The 15,267-nt window shown below is 56.0% G+C and overlaps 2 protein-coding genes across 4 annotated transcripts; both read right to left on the reverse strand.

Moving 5' to 3' along the window:
• Positions 1-1,249: 1,249 nt before the first annotated feature.
• On the reverse strand, positions 1,250-2,180 carry SMIM41 (small integral membrane protein 41). Its single transcript, XM_040488061.1, has one exon. The coding sequence runs from the start codon at positions 1,792-1,794 to the stop codon at positions 1,375-1,377; it is 420 nt and encodes a 139-aa protein (XP_040343995.1). The 5' UTR covers positions 1,795-2,180; the 3' UTR covers positions 1,250-1,374.
• A 1,395-nt stretch (positions 2,181-3,575) lies between these two features.
• On the reverse strand, positions 3,576-10,019 carry ATG101 (autophagy related 101). 3 transcript variants are annotated; one of them, XM_040488059.1, is made up of 4 exons: positions 10,001-10,019; positions 9,331-9,453; positions 5,986-6,313; positions 3,576-4,283 (listed from the first exon to the last, which is right to left on the reverse strand). In XM_040488059.1, the coding sequence occupies exons 3-4, from the start codon at positions 6,235-6,237 to the stop codon at positions 3,879-3,881; spliced, it is 657 nt and encodes a 218-aa protein (XP_040343993.1). In that variant the 5' UTR covers positions 6,238-6,313; positions 9,331-9,453; positions 10,001-10,019; the 3' UTR covers positions 3,576-3,878. The 3 variants fall into 3 exon arrangements, with proteins under 3 accessions (XP_040343993.1, XP_040343992.1, XP_040343991.1); XM_040488058.1 differs by lacking the exon at positions 10,001-10,019 and adding an exon at positions 9,716-9,833 and having other exon boundaries at positions 5,986-6,262; XM_040488057.1 differs by lacking the exon at positions 10,001-10,019 and adding an exon at positions 9,716-9,833.
• Positions 10,020-15,267: the final 5,248 nt, after the last annotated feature.

Consider the following 15,267-nt stretch of genomic DNA (forward strand, 5'->3'; position numbering starts at 1 on the left):
CCCCCCGCACTGCCCTGGCCAGCCCTCTCCCTCCAAGGGGGTGGCAGTGGTGTCCCTGAGGTGAGAAGTCCACAGCTCAGCAAGGCCAGCGTGGCACAACTGCCTGGGATTAGCGCTAAACCCTGGGCTGCTCTGTCACAGATCACACGTCGTCAGCTTCACAGCTGCGCAGCCACACGCTGCCCATGCTGCCACCTTCCCCTCACCAGGCTCTCCTCACGTGCACCGACTGTCTTCTCAGAAGGAAGCTAGGACCCTGCCTCTGCCCGTGACAAGCTACAGGTCCGAGACACCCCCAAAGAACAGCCATACCCACAGAAACCTCCCAGGGGCCCGTGGGTACAACACTGAGCAGAGGAGAGAGACAGTGAAGGCTTCCCTGCCCAACTCCTGGGGCTGTGTCCCAGGTGGCCTTGGCCTGGAATTACCTTGTCTTTAGGCCACCCAGGCCCTTCCTTCCAGATGGTTCTTGTCCTTGGAGAGCCAGATGGAGCCTCCACAGCTGGGAATCCTCAGCCCCAGCTTCCTGCAGCAACGTGCTCATGAGGCCCCCCCGGCTGTCAGGAATCTTGCCATCCACCGCCTTCCCCACACATACCACAAAGCTCCTTGCTCAGGGCCACCTCTGCGCCCCAACAACCAGAAAAGGGACTGGGAGAGGGGGGACCCCGGCCATACCTCCCCATCCCCCAGAGACCTCCAGGCCCCTGGCTCTGCCATAAAACAGGACCCACACTCCCATCCCTGCCTCGAGGGGGGCCATAGCGAGGAATCATACTCAAACCCCCTTCTGGGGACAAGGCTTCAGGAAGGAGAGGAGGAGGAAGCAGCAAAGGCCTGGGTTGTCCGAGTTTCCGCGACAGTGTCTCTCCTCAGCCTCCCAGCGGCATGGGCGGTGCTGGGGCACCCCTGAGTTGGGCCTCAGTTCCCTTGGGGCTGAGCAATGACTGGGGGGAGGGGGTGCGTGCAGGGTAGAAGAGCTCCAAAGCACACTGAGGCCCCTCTGATCCGCCCCGCCTCCCCCTCACGCAGGGTGACCCGCTCTTCTAGAAAAAGTACATGGGTGAGGCGCCGCTGGAGAGACACGAGATCGGGAGAAGAGAGGGTGGCAGCCTCTTCCCTCGGGTCCTAGCACACTTGAGGTGCCTGCAGGCCCCACCCTGGGGACATGCAGAGCCCAGGCAGAGTCCCTGAAGAGCTGCCCCCCAACTCCGCCCCCGGCACTCACCTGCGCAGAGCCAGGCTCACGGAGGGTGGGGAGGGCGGGGAGGGCGCCGAGCCCTCCCACCCCCACCCCCACCCCTCTCCGCAGCAGGACCGAGTCGTGTGGGCCGCCCCGGAGGCCGCGACCCCCGCCCTCGAGCGCATGGGTGCCTAGGAGTTGTCGTCGCCTCGGCCAGCACTGCTGGACTCGGCCTCGCGGGACGCGCGCCGCTCACGGAGCACCATCGCCGTCAGGCCCTCCGCACGCAGGAGGAGGCCACCGCCCAGGAACAGGACCCCGCAGAGCACGAGCAGTGACAGCACGCCCAGCACCGCCGCCTGCACGACGGGCGGCCCCTCGGGGGGCTCGGGCAGCACCCCCGACTGGTTGCAGCAGGAGCTCAGCCAAGTGGCTGGGGCCGCGGCGCCCGTCCCAGAGCCGTTCATGCTAAGGTGCCGGCTGCCCAGATGTGCGCAGAAGGGCCAGATGTGCGGGAGCCCAAGCCAGCAGGCGGGCCTCGCTGGGCTGCGTAGGGGAGGTCCCCGAGGGGCGGATCCCAGGCGCTGTAGGCTCCTTCGGGCGCTGAGCATTCAATATCCTCCAGTGTGGACTATGGCCCAGACTCCCAGGGCCCGGGGTTGTTTCTTCTCGTCCCAAGGGCCTCTACACCCACCCGTGGGAATCCGGCCCATGCATTGAACCAAACCCAGGAGTCGGGTCTGCAAGGCTTCCCCTCTCTCCCTTGACAAGGGAAGTCAAGATACCACCTCCCTCAGAACCCTGAAAAGTCCTTCCAGACCCCACCCCAGGTGCTGGCTGGGGTGCCACCGCACTAAGCAGGACACAAGACAAGCAAGCATTCCTGGCTGTCCTTGGGCCAAAGCTCAATACTGCTAGGTGGCCCAGGGGGCCACTTGAACAGGAGGCAAATGAGCAGCCTCCAAGACCTGAGGGATGTGTATCCTTACTCCTCCATCATCGCCTCTGGAAGCCTCTCAGTGCTGGACAAGCAGGCCAGTGCCTCCTTGGGCCGACAGCAAGCCAGAGGCGGGGGTGGCGGCCCGGTGCAAGTCATACTTCCATTCTTTTGCTCAGGTCCCAGAGATCAAGGAGTTACCAACCAATGAGAGCATATTTGAGTCACCAGGGCTCCTGCCCTGACCTTGAGTAAATCAGTCCCCTACATACAGGAAATTATAATGCCAAAAGGAATGGCAATGTTACTGTTCTGTCCACCAAAGGGAGTTCACTGCCAGCTGGGTGGCCCACAGCCAACCTGGAGCAGGGGTGGGCAGTGTGGAGCAGAGTCTCAGAGTCTGGCTGCAGACAAGTAGAAAGTCTCAAAAAGCCGGGATGGAGTCAAGACCCTTCTGCTCAGGTCTCCTGAAAGACAGCAACGCTATGCTTTTTAAAAACAAAGTCACGGCCAACAAACAGCTCTATCAGTCAACCAACCCCTCAGGAGGGATTAGCTAACGGCCAGCTAGGAGGAAAACAAGGTCTCGAGGGTTGCAGTGGGGCCAGGTGGGGATTACACACCACCAAGGACTTGCTAGGAAATGGCCTTCCCCATCTCCAAAGCCCCGAGAACCTCCTGAATTCTCCCAATGCTCCGGAGATCAAGGGCAAGACCGTACTAGATCTGTTGTGAAATATCACAGGGCTAAGGTGACTTGGAATGAGAAAAATGTGGTGAACGCTTCCTGGCCATCCTATCTACAGGCTCCAGGGGCAAGACCCCCACCCACCCACGCCATTTGGCCTAGCAGAACCGCCCATATACAACCAAAAAGCATTGTAAAATATAGACTAAATCAGTAAAAAGTACACAATAAGGAGTTCACTGATTTTGAGTATGCTGATGTAGAAATGAGCGTGTTAACAAAGCAGTGTCCTAACAACCAGCCAGGGCCAGCCAGACCTGGAACACCTCTCAGACACCTGCCTCAAGCTGGCCGATCTCTCTCCAGGGAAAGAAACCCCAAATCAGATGAGCTTTCTGATGCACATGGGGACCTGTACGTGCTCTATGAAGACAGAAAAGGTACTTTTTGAGGCAATCATGAAATAAGACCAGATAATACAAAGGGCAGGGCTATCACCGCTTCCTTAAGGAGGGAGAAGAAACGGCACAGTCCTATCCAAAAGCAACAGATCCTGATCTGTGTCATCATTCATAGGACTGACATGGTGACACCTGAATGGTTAACACCTGCTTACATGAATGTCCCACAAAGTACAAAATTGGTCAGTTTTAATCCCATCCCCCCATCACGCTGGAATAACACCCCCAACACACACCTGTATCCTCATAGGTCTGTCAGAAAGTGTGAATGTTTCCGGGCCGAACACAAGCCAAGGGAGAGATGGCTCAACCTGAACTCACATTCTCAACTTTATTCACCATCCTAGCGATGGTTCTTCCATACAGCAGAGAAGGAAGGGGAACCCCCACCAAGGGTGTGGAGAGACAGTGAAGGCCAGACTTGACCATCAGCCAAGGTTAAAAGAATGACCAGAGACTGGCAACCACAAAACAAGGAAGCCAGGGGTGGCCATTCCAAGTCTCATCAAGGACCTGGGGCAGGTTCCCGAGCCCCAAGGGGCCAACGGTACGATCCCCAGAAGCCAAGGTCTGCAAGCCATCAAGGAGAGCCCACGGCCCCAGTAAGGCCTAGAGGGCAAGGGTGTCTTTGATGAGCCTGCGCATGGTCGTGGTGACCGAGGTGCCCAGGGCATCAGTGATCTGGAAGGAAATCTTGTAGAGGTAGGGCTGCACGTCCCGCAAGCCTGTGTCAAACACGTTGTCCACCTCCGACTGCGTGGGCATCTTGGGCAGGTACTCGTGCCGGTTCATCACCTCCACGATGTTGATGATCTTCTCACAGAGCTTCTCACCCACCTTCTCCCGACAGATCTGCCGCTCCTGCTCTGTGGCCAGAGCTACCACATGCACCTTGACCGTCCACACCTCCCAGGGGATGCATTCGTCTGAGAAAGGCCAGCGAGACTTCTTCTTCTGGTAGAACTCCAGGGACATCTGCCCCAGCCCATCACCCCCAGAGTTGCGCAGTGCATCCTGGGGAAGGAGGGAGAACGGATGAGCAGGCCAAGACCTTGGAGGAGCTCTCACTGTGTGCTTTCTACACCCCAGGGAATTAGGCTCTCCTAGCTTTATTAGTCCTTCAGGGAGGGCGGGGAATGAGACCCACAGAGGGTAAAGGATTCGTGTGAAATGACACAGCGACCTGCCAGCCTAAACTTGAGTGCTCCAAGCAAATCAACAAAATCTGACGCTAAAGAAAAGCAGGAGGGGCACCTAGGTGGCTTAGTTGGTTGCGCGTCTGACTCTTGATTTCGGCTCAGGTCATGATCTCATGGTTTCGTGAGTTCGAGCCCCGCACCGGGCTCTGTGCTGGCAGCTCAGAGCCTGCTAGGGATTCTCTCTCTCTCCCTCTGTCTCTGCCCCTCCCCCATTCACACTGTCTCTGTCTCTCCCAAAATAAATAAACTTAAAAAAAAAAAAAAAAGAAACAAACACAAGGGGGAAGGGAAGGACATACCAGACCCAGCTTCTCCCTTTTCTCTTTTGAGAAGCAAATGAGACCATTTCATCCAATAATTCTGCCTATCCCCTACCTCCAGGGGCTGTGGTGGCCCCACACTCCTAAGGCAGGTGGGACCCTGAAGCACCCTTCCATCTGAATTTTAGGGCCAACTCGGAGGGTAAGGATGCTTCCCTCAAGTCCTGAACTGTCTATCAAGGAACCACTCTCTCCTTTGTGGACACACTGAGGTCACGTGACTTTGACTGGTAGTCGTAAGGGCTGACACTTCTACGATGCTTACTGGGGTGCCAGGCTGGTTCACCCGCTTGACACATTCGATTCATTTAATCCTCAGTGCGTAGTACCTGCCCCGTGAAGCAGGTACGACTGTCGTTCCAATTTTACATACAGGGGAACCGAGGGCGAGAGAAGCGGAGTCACCTGCCCAAGGTCACACGCTCGTTGGGTGGCAGAGCCTGGCTCCAGAATCCATGCTCTTAACCATTACGTTCCACGTGTCTCTTAGAGGCATCTGGAGGACAGTGACGACCACTGCCTCCCTTGACGAGGGACGGGGAAACTCATGAATTTGCCCTTTCTGGTCTCGGAGGGGCTGGGGAGTGAGGGTGGGGAGACACTGTGGCCTCCCGCCATGAGCATAGGCCATGGTGCCTGGCACAGTGTAGGGACCCTCCAAACATTTGTGGACTGGAAGTCAGACAGACAACCCTCCTCCGCTGACCTCAGAGACGGCACCTTAAAAAAATTCCCTCTTACTTTAAAACCTAAAAAAAATCACATCCCCATTCCCACCGCTGGCAGCCTGATGTGCCCTCCCACCTTTCTCCACGCCTACACAAGGCACATACAACCACAGGCCCGGGGCGCCCCACCCGAGCCCAGCAACCCTCCCTCCCAGGGAACTTCGCATAGGAAAGGCCCAGACTGCTGAAGGGAAAAGTACAAGCAAGAAAAGGCGTCTGCAGGGAGAGCCGGACAGTCAGATAGAAGGTCAAGACCATGCGGGCAGCGATCACCCCGTGGGACCTGAAGCCTCCCTGCCGTCACTCCCTGCCCTCGCCCAAAGCCATCCTCCCCACAAGGAGCGCCGAACACGCCCGTCCCTTAGAACCTGGAAGAAGCTGACGTGAACACCCGGGAAGGGTCCAACAGCAAGCCAGGGTGGAGGGGCGTTCGAGGTCCACCTGCCACCCCCCCAGGCCACACCCCTACCTTGAATTCCCCGACAACCTTGCGCAGGGCACGGTCCAGCTCCTCAGAGGAGACACGCACGTAGGTGAAGTCGATGAAGTCACAGTCCACATCCTGGGTGCCCACGGTGCCGATGGAGTAGGTGCCCTCCTTCTTGTAGTGGAACTTGCCCGTGCTGCGGTGCAGGAGCACGGTGTGCAGCACGGCCAGCATGGCCTCCTCCACCTGCCGCCCTTCCACCGACACCTCCAGCACCTCCGAGCGACAGTTCATCCTGCAGCCGGCAGCCCACACCGCGCTGGGGGACAAGAATAAAGACGGGGGAGCTTCACCCCAGCCAGGGGCCACCCTGCAAGAGCAGCCAGGTCAGAAAGCGGGCACCTTCTCGATGACCTGCCATGTCACCTGTCACGTCCTTTCTGGCCCAGCCAGCCTCCGCCTACGTGGCCCTCCTCTGCATTTCAAAGACACATACCATCAAAAAGACTCTTGGGATCAGAAAGGGAGGGAGCCTCAAAGTCACAGTCCAAACAACCAGCCAAGGCTTGACTTCAGTACAGCGTTCAGCGCAGTTTACGGCAAATGTTCACTGTGCGACAGGTGTCAGGCACTGGCCGTTCAAAGGCAAGAACAGCCCCTGCCCTTGACAGGCCACAGGAATGTGAGAGAGAAAGGCAGGTAAATGTTACCTAAGTGGCAAGAGTACAAGGTGGGAGTAAAAAGAAGAGAGAGATTGAGGTCTGACTGCCTGGGACCTTGAACGACCAGGTTAAGGCATCTGGATGGTGCTGAGGGCAGTGAAGAGTCGATGCATCACTGTGCCAAGGTCAAATCTGGGCATCAGAAAGTTAACTCTGGGGCCCATGGGTGGTTCAGTCAGTTAAGTGTCTGACTTCGGCTCAGGTCATGATATCACGGTTTGTGAGTTCGAGCCCCGCGTCGGGCTCTGTGCTGAACAGCTCGGAGCCTGGAGCCTGCTTCGGATTCTGTGTCTCCCTCTCTCTGTGCCTCTCCCCCACTTGTGCTGTCTCTCTCTGTCTCTCTCTCAAAAATAAATAAAATGTAAAAAAAAAAAAAAAAAAATATAGGAACTTAACTCTGGATAAAAACCAAAGGATGGCTCTTAACTATTTTGTGGTCAGAAACTACTCTGAGAAAGCAGTAAAAACAATGAAGACTGGGCTTTAACACCTGACTCACACACACACATACACACCCCAAATCTCACCTAGTTCCAGAGCCATCCACAGACTCTGAAGTAGAAACTCTCAGATTTAAAGCAGAAAGGCTGGGCAAGAAGTCCAGTTAGAGGCCACAACAGCAGGGACGGTTACAAGGGCAGCACCATAGGATGTGGGGGAGTGAAGTGCAAAGCGTGGGAGTTTTCATGTCCACCAGTCCTGGTTTGGACCCCAGCTCTCCTCTACCTTGCTCTGTGGTCTTACGCAAATCACTCAACCTCTCTGAGGGTGTTTTATCCGTCAATTTGGATTCTTGTGAGGATCAAATAAAATTGTTTACGTAAAACGCAGTAGAACAGTGGTTAAGAACAATGCCAGACAACCCAGGTTGGAACCCCAGCCGTGCCACCTGCTCACCGCGTGATCTCAGGCAAGCTGCTTTACCCCACTGTGCCTCAGTTTCCCAAATCTATATAAAGGGGCTATTAATAAAAGCTACCTCGCAAGGGCTGTCTCAGGGACCGGATGAGTTAGCATCTGTAAAGCACTTAAAGCAGTACCTGCCAAGGAGTAAACAGTAAGTGTTAGCCACTATAATTCGTTATAATATCATTTCCGCTGAGAGAGGACACACGCTACAATACAGCACCGGGGGACAGACTGGAAAGGGAAGAACAGACTGGAGAACCAGACCTTGGGAAGTAACTGAACAGGAGCCCTGAAGGAGAAGGAAGTGTCAAGTTCCCTCCTGCGGGTTCGGCTTAACACACCTCTCCTGACAGGGAGCTCGGCCACCCCTCACAGCAGACCATTCCATCTTCAGAGAGCTCTACCCAGTTGTTCCTTCTACAGAAAGGATCTGCCCCTTACTGCTTCAAACCACTGGCCACAGTGTTTTTTGTTTTGGTTTTAAGTAATCTTTACACCCAACCCGGGCCTCAAACTCACAACCCTGAGATCAAGAGTCATGTGCTCTACCGACTGAGCCAGCCAGGCGCCCCTAACCACCGGTCATAGTCTGGATGTCAGGAGCCACACAGAGTAAGTCTCACCCCTTTTCCACTAATGTGCCTTTCTGATACCTGGAAGCGACTCTTTCAAATCACCCCTTACCCCAACCACGGGTTAAGGGTCCCCAGTCCCCATAACACGCCAGCTGGACATGACATCTTATCTGGCAGCTCTCTTCTAAGTGTATTTGTCTCAATCCCCCTAATACAGCAGTGCTCAGCAGTGAACACGAGGCAGTCTGTGGACAGCTCAGAGATCAAGCTGGTTCTGCCTCTCACTCGGCTATCAGCCCGGGTCTACCTTGTCCTAGCAGGCATCTCTTCACGAGATGTTATACAGTCTTGTCTCTCCCACTAGACCTTTCCTGGACGGCAGGGACCGGATCATACTCGAAACTGGAAACTCAGTACTCAGAAAGTACTTACAAAGTAACTGCTCAATTCACCCTGACCCAGGAGCTCCAGGTCCTTCCGAGGGCTACTGAATTGGCTTCTACACTCAGGAGGAGGGGGGTTCTCCCACTCATTCCTGCCCTCTATTCACACCCTTCCATTCATACTCCCAGTTCTGGTCCAGCTCCCCCTTCTTCCGCCACTTCCCCCTCTTGCGTCCCCCACAAACCTCCAAACAGGCCACTGGAGCGCCTGGGTGGCTCAGTCAGTGGAGCGTGGGACTTCGGCTCAGGTCATGATCTCGGCGCTGGTGGGTTTGAGCCCCACATCCGGCTCTGTGCTGACAGCTCAGAGCCTGGAGCCTGCTTCGCGTTCTGTGTTTCCCTCTCTCTCTGCCCCTCCCCCCCCCCCCCGTGTTCGTTCGTTCTCTCTCTCTCTCTCTCAAAAATAAACAAACATTTTTTAAAACTTAAAAAAAAAAAAAAAACAGGCCACTTTTTTCTTTTGCCCCACGCCCAGGCTCTTCCCTCATTCTAAGCACTGTTGTAGGAAACACACCTGCAGGAGGCCAGTTCTGACCAACTCCAGCCTCCTTCCCACAGCAAGCCACCTCTGGTCTGTGATGAGCCTGTCTGTCCCCTTCCCCTCACCCCCGCCTCCGGTGAGCAGCGAGCCCTCCAGAGCAGGGCGCGAGAAGTCGCCTCCCTCTGGTCCCCCTCCAGGCCCAGGTCTGCAGAGCACTGGGCCATGCTGGAGCCCCAGGCACCCCCATGCCCACTTACGTGTACAGGCTGGAGCGCGGGTGACTCAGGCTCTGCCCATGCCCTTCCTCCTCCCCACGCGCAGGCGCCCGCTCCGCAGGTGAGCTCCGACCTCCGCGCCTGCGGCTGAGCGCTAGGAATGGACTAAAAGCAAAAACAAGGCTCGGCGTCAAGACACTCTGGCGGGTCGCAGGAAGGACCCTCCTCCCGGGTCCCGTTTCTCCCACCGCCACTACTCCAAGGTCCAGGGTCCGGGGAGGAGCTGCCTCCTGAGGTCCCGGGGGCGGCGCCCCGCGCCCACCCCGGCCGCGCTCTGGAGTTCGAGGCGCGCCGTCCCTCCCGCCGGCCTGGGGAGTGCCCGCGCTTGCACCCGGGAAGGGGGCAGACGGTTAAAACGGTCCCCCACCTCCGGAGCCCGCGTCCGAGAGCCCACGACGGTTCGATCCCCTAGCCGCGGGCGCCAGACCACCACGGCAGGAGGCGGCGCCGGCGGCGGAAGTTCGCGCCTCGGCACCCCCCCCCCCAGCGGGGCGGGTTCCACCGGCTCCATCCGCCTCCGGCGGGGGCGCGAACTCCCGTCCGGCCGGGCCCCGCAGCCAGCGCAGCCGCTCGGTCCGCCTTACAGTCACCCCGGCGGACACAGGGAGCCACATAGTGCTCCGCAAAAACATGCTACTTTTTTCTTCATTACCTCTCGCGTTTTAAGATTTGAGGGTGAGAAGTATCCCCCTCTTTTGGACGAGTCCATTCACTCCCACCACCGAGAATGTTGTTGTGTTTCGGCTGGGACCACGCACTTCCGCCATAGAGATGAGAGGGAAGGAGAGGCCAGTGAGCTCTGTGCCGCCTCCCAAGGCGGAGAGGAGTCATCGGCGGCGAGCCAGTCCCCACAACTCTGGGCGCAGAGCCCTGACGGGGCATCTATCCCCCAAGATGAAGGGGGTGCCATTTGGAGAGGTGGCCTGGAGATGAGTCCAAGCCAGGGCGCTGCATGATGCTGAATGGATGGCAAAACTTTAGCTTGGCCAGTGTGCACAATACACAGGATCCCTTGCCCCACAATGCTGGAGAAAGAGGCTTAACCTTAGTCTGTTATCTCCATACAGGGGCATTACTTAATGCTCTACCGTGACCGATCTGGTAACAATTGTAAGGCTCGTAATTCTGCCATCGCCCCCTGTGTCAGCATCTTGACATCACTCATCTTTTCTGTATCACTCATTTTCTCCTGTATAAGGGAGGCGCTGTTGTGACGATCACAAGAAATAATTCATATGAAAGACCTCTGTGGAATGTAAAGTGTTATGCGAATAAGAGTGCGTTTTTAGTGCTCTGTAACTTCTGGGAGCATATCTGGTATTCCATGTAGATTGTAAGCCCAGGGCAGGCAGAAGTTTGTCTGTTGTTTTGTTAGTGGTCACAGAACCTGGCATGCCCCAAAGGAGACACTCCTGAGTTGTTTACCTGAGGATTAGGATGCTCATTTTCCTAACACACATTTACTCTCCCCAAATCATAATAGATAACGTTTATTGAGTGGAATGTGAAGAGTATAATTCTAAGTGTTTTGTATATATTAATTAATGTAAGCCTGATATCAATCAATCCTAGAAGGCTGATAAAGAAATGGACACTGGGAAAGGTTACGTAACTTGCCCAAATTCACCCAGTAAGCAGCAGAGCCTGGGATTCAAATGCAGGAGTCCTCACGGCTACCAAAGTTCTCTTTCTGGTTTCTCCACCCTAACCCTCCCCATACACTACCGTTCTCCAATACACCCCATCCAAAGCCTGCTCTCTAGTGGGAAAATGCCTTCATTAGTAACGTTTGCCAGTGATGGCTGATTTGAAGCTACAGGACATCACTGAATGCAGAGTCCAGAATGAATGAAGGATCACATTTTGATCATCAGAGATAAAATGGGCTCTCGAGTAGCAGTACCAGCACCAGCTGGCTCCAGCACACCACTACCACCACCTACCCCCACCACCCCCCACGCACTTAAGGCTTCCCCTCTCCCATCCAGTTTTTCTAAACTCCTTTTCTGGCTGACCTTTACCCCCTCCTCATCTGTTCCCTATCCCTTCCCCCATCGCCCCCTAGTTGTGCCCTTGTGAAGCCTTGGTCTCTGGTTTGTCTCTGTCCCAGGTGCAGCTACCTCTCCCCAGGCAGCCTGGGAGTACCTCCAGGGCCTCAGCAAGAAGAAAGCTGCCTGCCTTACAGACCAGCAACCTCTTCCAGAGCATGGTCTTAACCAGGAGGGAATCAGCATAAAATATTGGGAGGGGAGAGTGTGTGAAGAGCCAAAAGAGGGGGGACCCAAGGAGGTTAGAACCAGCCCTGGGTGGGTGGGGGGATCAGAGCTTAACTCCCAGAGGCTGCCAGTCAGTGAAGGGAGTGGCTGATCTCTCCTCTACCCTTGAGACCCTCCATCTCGGGGCCCTTTAAGGCCACTGTCCTGACTTCATAATCATCCCTGGTACCAATACTGATCCTTACGAGGCACACTGCCAGCAGTTCAAATGCACTACTGTGTTGATTTCTCCAGCTACCTTTGAAGGTAAATACAATTTGCTCCCAATTTACAGATAATGAAACTGAAGCTCAATGATAAGTAGTAACTTACTCTGATAGCTAATTTTATGTGTCAACGTGACTGTGCCTCAGAGTGCCCAGATATGTGGTCAAACATTCTGGATGTGTCTGTGCAAGGGTGTTTTCTAAATGAGATTAACATTTGAATCTAGTAGACTTGAGTAAATCAGACTACTGCCTCCCCTAATGAGAGTGGGCCGTATGAAATCAGTTGAAGGCCCGACTAGCATAAAAGGGCTGACCCTGCCATGAGTAAAGAGAACTCCTGTCTGGCTGCTTTCAAGTTCAAGTTGGGATATTGTTTTTGGGTTTTTTTGGGTTTTTTTTGGGGGGGGGTTGTTTTTTTTTCTACTTTCACACTTGAGCTGTATCTGCTCTTCCTGGGTCTCCCACTTGTCAGCATCTGGAACTATACCCTCAGCTCTCCTGAGTCTCCAGCTTGCTAGCTGCAGATCTTGGGACTTGTCATCCTCGATAATTACATCAGCCAATTCCTCATAATAAATCTCTTCCTATAGATCTGCATTCTATTAATTCTGTTTCCCTGTAGAACCCTGACTAATACACTTGCCAAGGCTGCATGCTTCTCCGGCCTCATTCCGCTCACTCTTGTCCCTCCTCCAAAACTCATCCTGTCCCTGGAGCCTTCCCTGCCTGAGGATGAAGCCCTCCTCAGGGTCCTATGCCCATGTGGGCGATCCTGTCAGGGAGAGAGGGTCTTGGCTCAAAAAGTGAGTCGTGTGGAATGAATTACCCCACCCTGTGCCACTCCTTTGATGAGCAAGATGTAATCTTTTTTTTTTTTTTTTAAGATTTTATTTTTAAGCAATGCCTACACCTAACCATGGGACCGGAACTTACAACCCCGAGATCAAGAGCCGCAAGCTCTACCGACTGAGCCAGCCAGGTGCTTCTTCAAGATGTAATCGTTTATTCGTTCACTCGTTCGTTCATTCATACCACACACAGGTAACTGCCCACACGCTGTGCCCATGCCATACCAAGGTGGACAAATCCCAATGTGGCCCTCTGGGAGCTCAAAGTCTTGCAGAGGAAATGGACCAAGGGATACACCCGGGCAAGAGAACACAAGACACAGTATAAAAGAAGTGGCAGCCGTCTCTACCGGGACCAGAGGGGGCCAAGATTGAGACTACTGCTGTCAATCCCCGAGGGATGCCTGTGGGAGAGAAAGTGACACACTGAGAGTGGAGAAGAAGCCGAAGCACTGCTCTCGGCAAGGTGGGAGGTGACTGGACACCAGAAGAAAAATGGAAAGGCTGCGCTCCAGAGAGCACAGGATAGCAACGTGAAGGGACAGGCAAGAAGGAGGGAAGGGTTCCAGAAAGAAGTGGAGCTACAGGGAATTATGGGAGGGGGGGCTTCCTGGAGAAGGGAAAACACAAAGGCTTGGGGAGAGAGGTCTCATTGAGAGCGGAGGGTGGAAACTGAGGCTTCTGAGGCAGGAGAGACAAAGACAGAGAGAGCAGACTTCTCAGTCAGAGCCCAGCACCATGGCCAGCCAGGGAGCCGGGTGACTGGCTGAGGCCCTCAGAACCAGGACGGCAGCAAAGGCCTGTGGAGGGCCCTTGAAGGCCAACCCAAGACCTTGGGAGTAAGCAGCTGGCTTTGCGCGGTGAGTGTGGCCTTGGATGGCCCCACCCCATTCTAGCATGTGCCCAGGGGAGAGCTGAGCCCTGAAGCTGGCCCTGCAGGCCACCCCCAGTCGCTCCGGAGCTGACCCCAGTGGCGTCACAGGGAGTGACTCAAGCCCCAGCAACAACAATGAGTGGGACTGACGTCAGGCCGGGGGCTCCTGACGGTGCCTAGCCTGGCCGGGTAGCCAGCACCCTGTCTGCTGACCCTGTAACCCTGGCCAGGCTGTGGGGCTGAGGAGAATCAGCTGTCGGACTTCTGACATCTGCCCCCTGGGATTCTGGGCAGGGGCTCCAACACCTCCCACCCCCAACACCCCCTCCTCCGAGGCAGAGGAAATGGCTGGGCTTCCGACAGAGTGACAAAGAGCGTGAGAAAGAGGCACCTCCCAGCCCCGACCTCATCAGGCAGCCTCTAGACCTGGCCCCGGCTCGGAGTTACCGTGTCCGCAGCCTATTCTGGAGGCTGCGGGGATCTGTCCCTCGTGTTGGGGAAGGGCGGTGGGTGTCTTTCTCCGGGAAGGTCTCTGTGTTTGTCTCTCTGGCCAAGTTGGGGCGGGGATGGGGCTTTATTTCTGTGTCTGTCCTCAGGGGTAAGGGGCCTGTCATCTCTCTGTCCTGCAAGGTCTATGCATCTGTCTCTTTGGGAGGCATGTGTGTATCTGTTCTTTGGGCCAGAGGATGCTGTGTGACTGTCTTTGCAAAAGGGGAGGGCTATTTACCGCCGCCCCCACCCCCAGTAAGGGGAATCTCTCTATGTACCCCCTGGTTTCTTGTCAGGCCAGGGGCATCTATCTATCCTCATGGTACCCCAGTTTACCTAGATTGGGGTCCAGGTCTCCAAGGCTGGGCTGGGTGGGGGCCTCGTCCCTCTGATGCGCCAGACCAGGAGGGCAGCTACAGTCAGCACGTTGCCTGCCTGGCTTGCAGCTGGGCACCGCTCCCTGCTAACACAGCATGAACCAGAACAGCGCCCCCACCCTTCCCCCGCTGCCTCCCCTCCTGGCCCCGCTGGTGCCTCCAGGTGCCTGAGTAGGGGCTGGACAGTGCCAGTGCCTGGGTCAGACCTTGAGGAGGCCTCGAGTGGCCCCCCAGCCTGGCAGGATCAGGGCCCAGCAGGCGGCAGAGGGGAGCCAGGGTGGTAGGGAGAACAAAGGGGAACATGGGGTGGAGGAAAGGAGGCAGAAACCCAGGCCGAGGCCTCCAGGGCCCCCTAGTCCTCAGACCCACTCTGAGTCTAGCTGGGGGCCCTGGAATGGGCCACCTGCCCTCGGAATGTCCCTGGCTATGTGGGGAAGGAGATATTGGGGTGGGGGAGTGCTTTTGCTCAGCCTCGCACTAACTCCTTCCTGCCCTCATAACTGGAGCCTGGAGGTTTTAAAGTCCCGCTGGCCAGCCTCGGCCTTACCCAAACAGCCCCTAACCTGGGGCCAGCCTGGAGCAGGGGTGAAGGCAGAGGTTTGGGGCTGGGCTCTGGCTGCTCCCGGGAGGACCGGGGAGGGGGGCGGTGGGGACGCTGCAAGGAAGGCCAGGCCTGGACAGGGCTGGAAGGTGGAGTCACAGAAGCTCACCCCATTAGCCTTATCTTCTGAGGAGGCCCAGTGGTTCCGGGGTCTCCACTGGCATCAGAGACTCTGGTGGGGGCTGGGGCTAGTTCAGATTTAAGCTAAAACTCCCTGGGGATCCCTAGGCCTGGCTAGTACAGAG

Source organism: Herpailurus yagouaroundi, unplaced genomic scaffold (assembly GCF_014898765.1).
Source record: "Herpailurus yagouaroundi ecotype Mexico unplaced genomic scaffold, PumYag 166, whole genome shotgun sequence".
NCBI lineage: Eukaryota > Metazoa > Chordata > Mammalia > Carnivora > Felidae > Herpailurus > Herpailurus yagouaroundi.

Coding starts and splice junctions, on each gene's coding strand:
- SMIM41 (XM_040488061.1), bottom strand. CDS start 1,794: ATGCTCAGCGCCCGAAGGAGCCTACAGCGCCTGGGATCCGCCCCTCGG.
- ATG101 (XM_040488059.1), bottom strand. CDS start 6,237: ATGAACTGTCGCTCGGAGGTGCTGGAGGTGTCGGTGGAAGGGCGGCAG. Junction 4,284..5,985: donor AGGTTGTCGGGGAATTCAAG/GTAGGGGTGTGG, acceptor CTCCTTCCCCAG/GATGCACTGCGCAACTCTGG.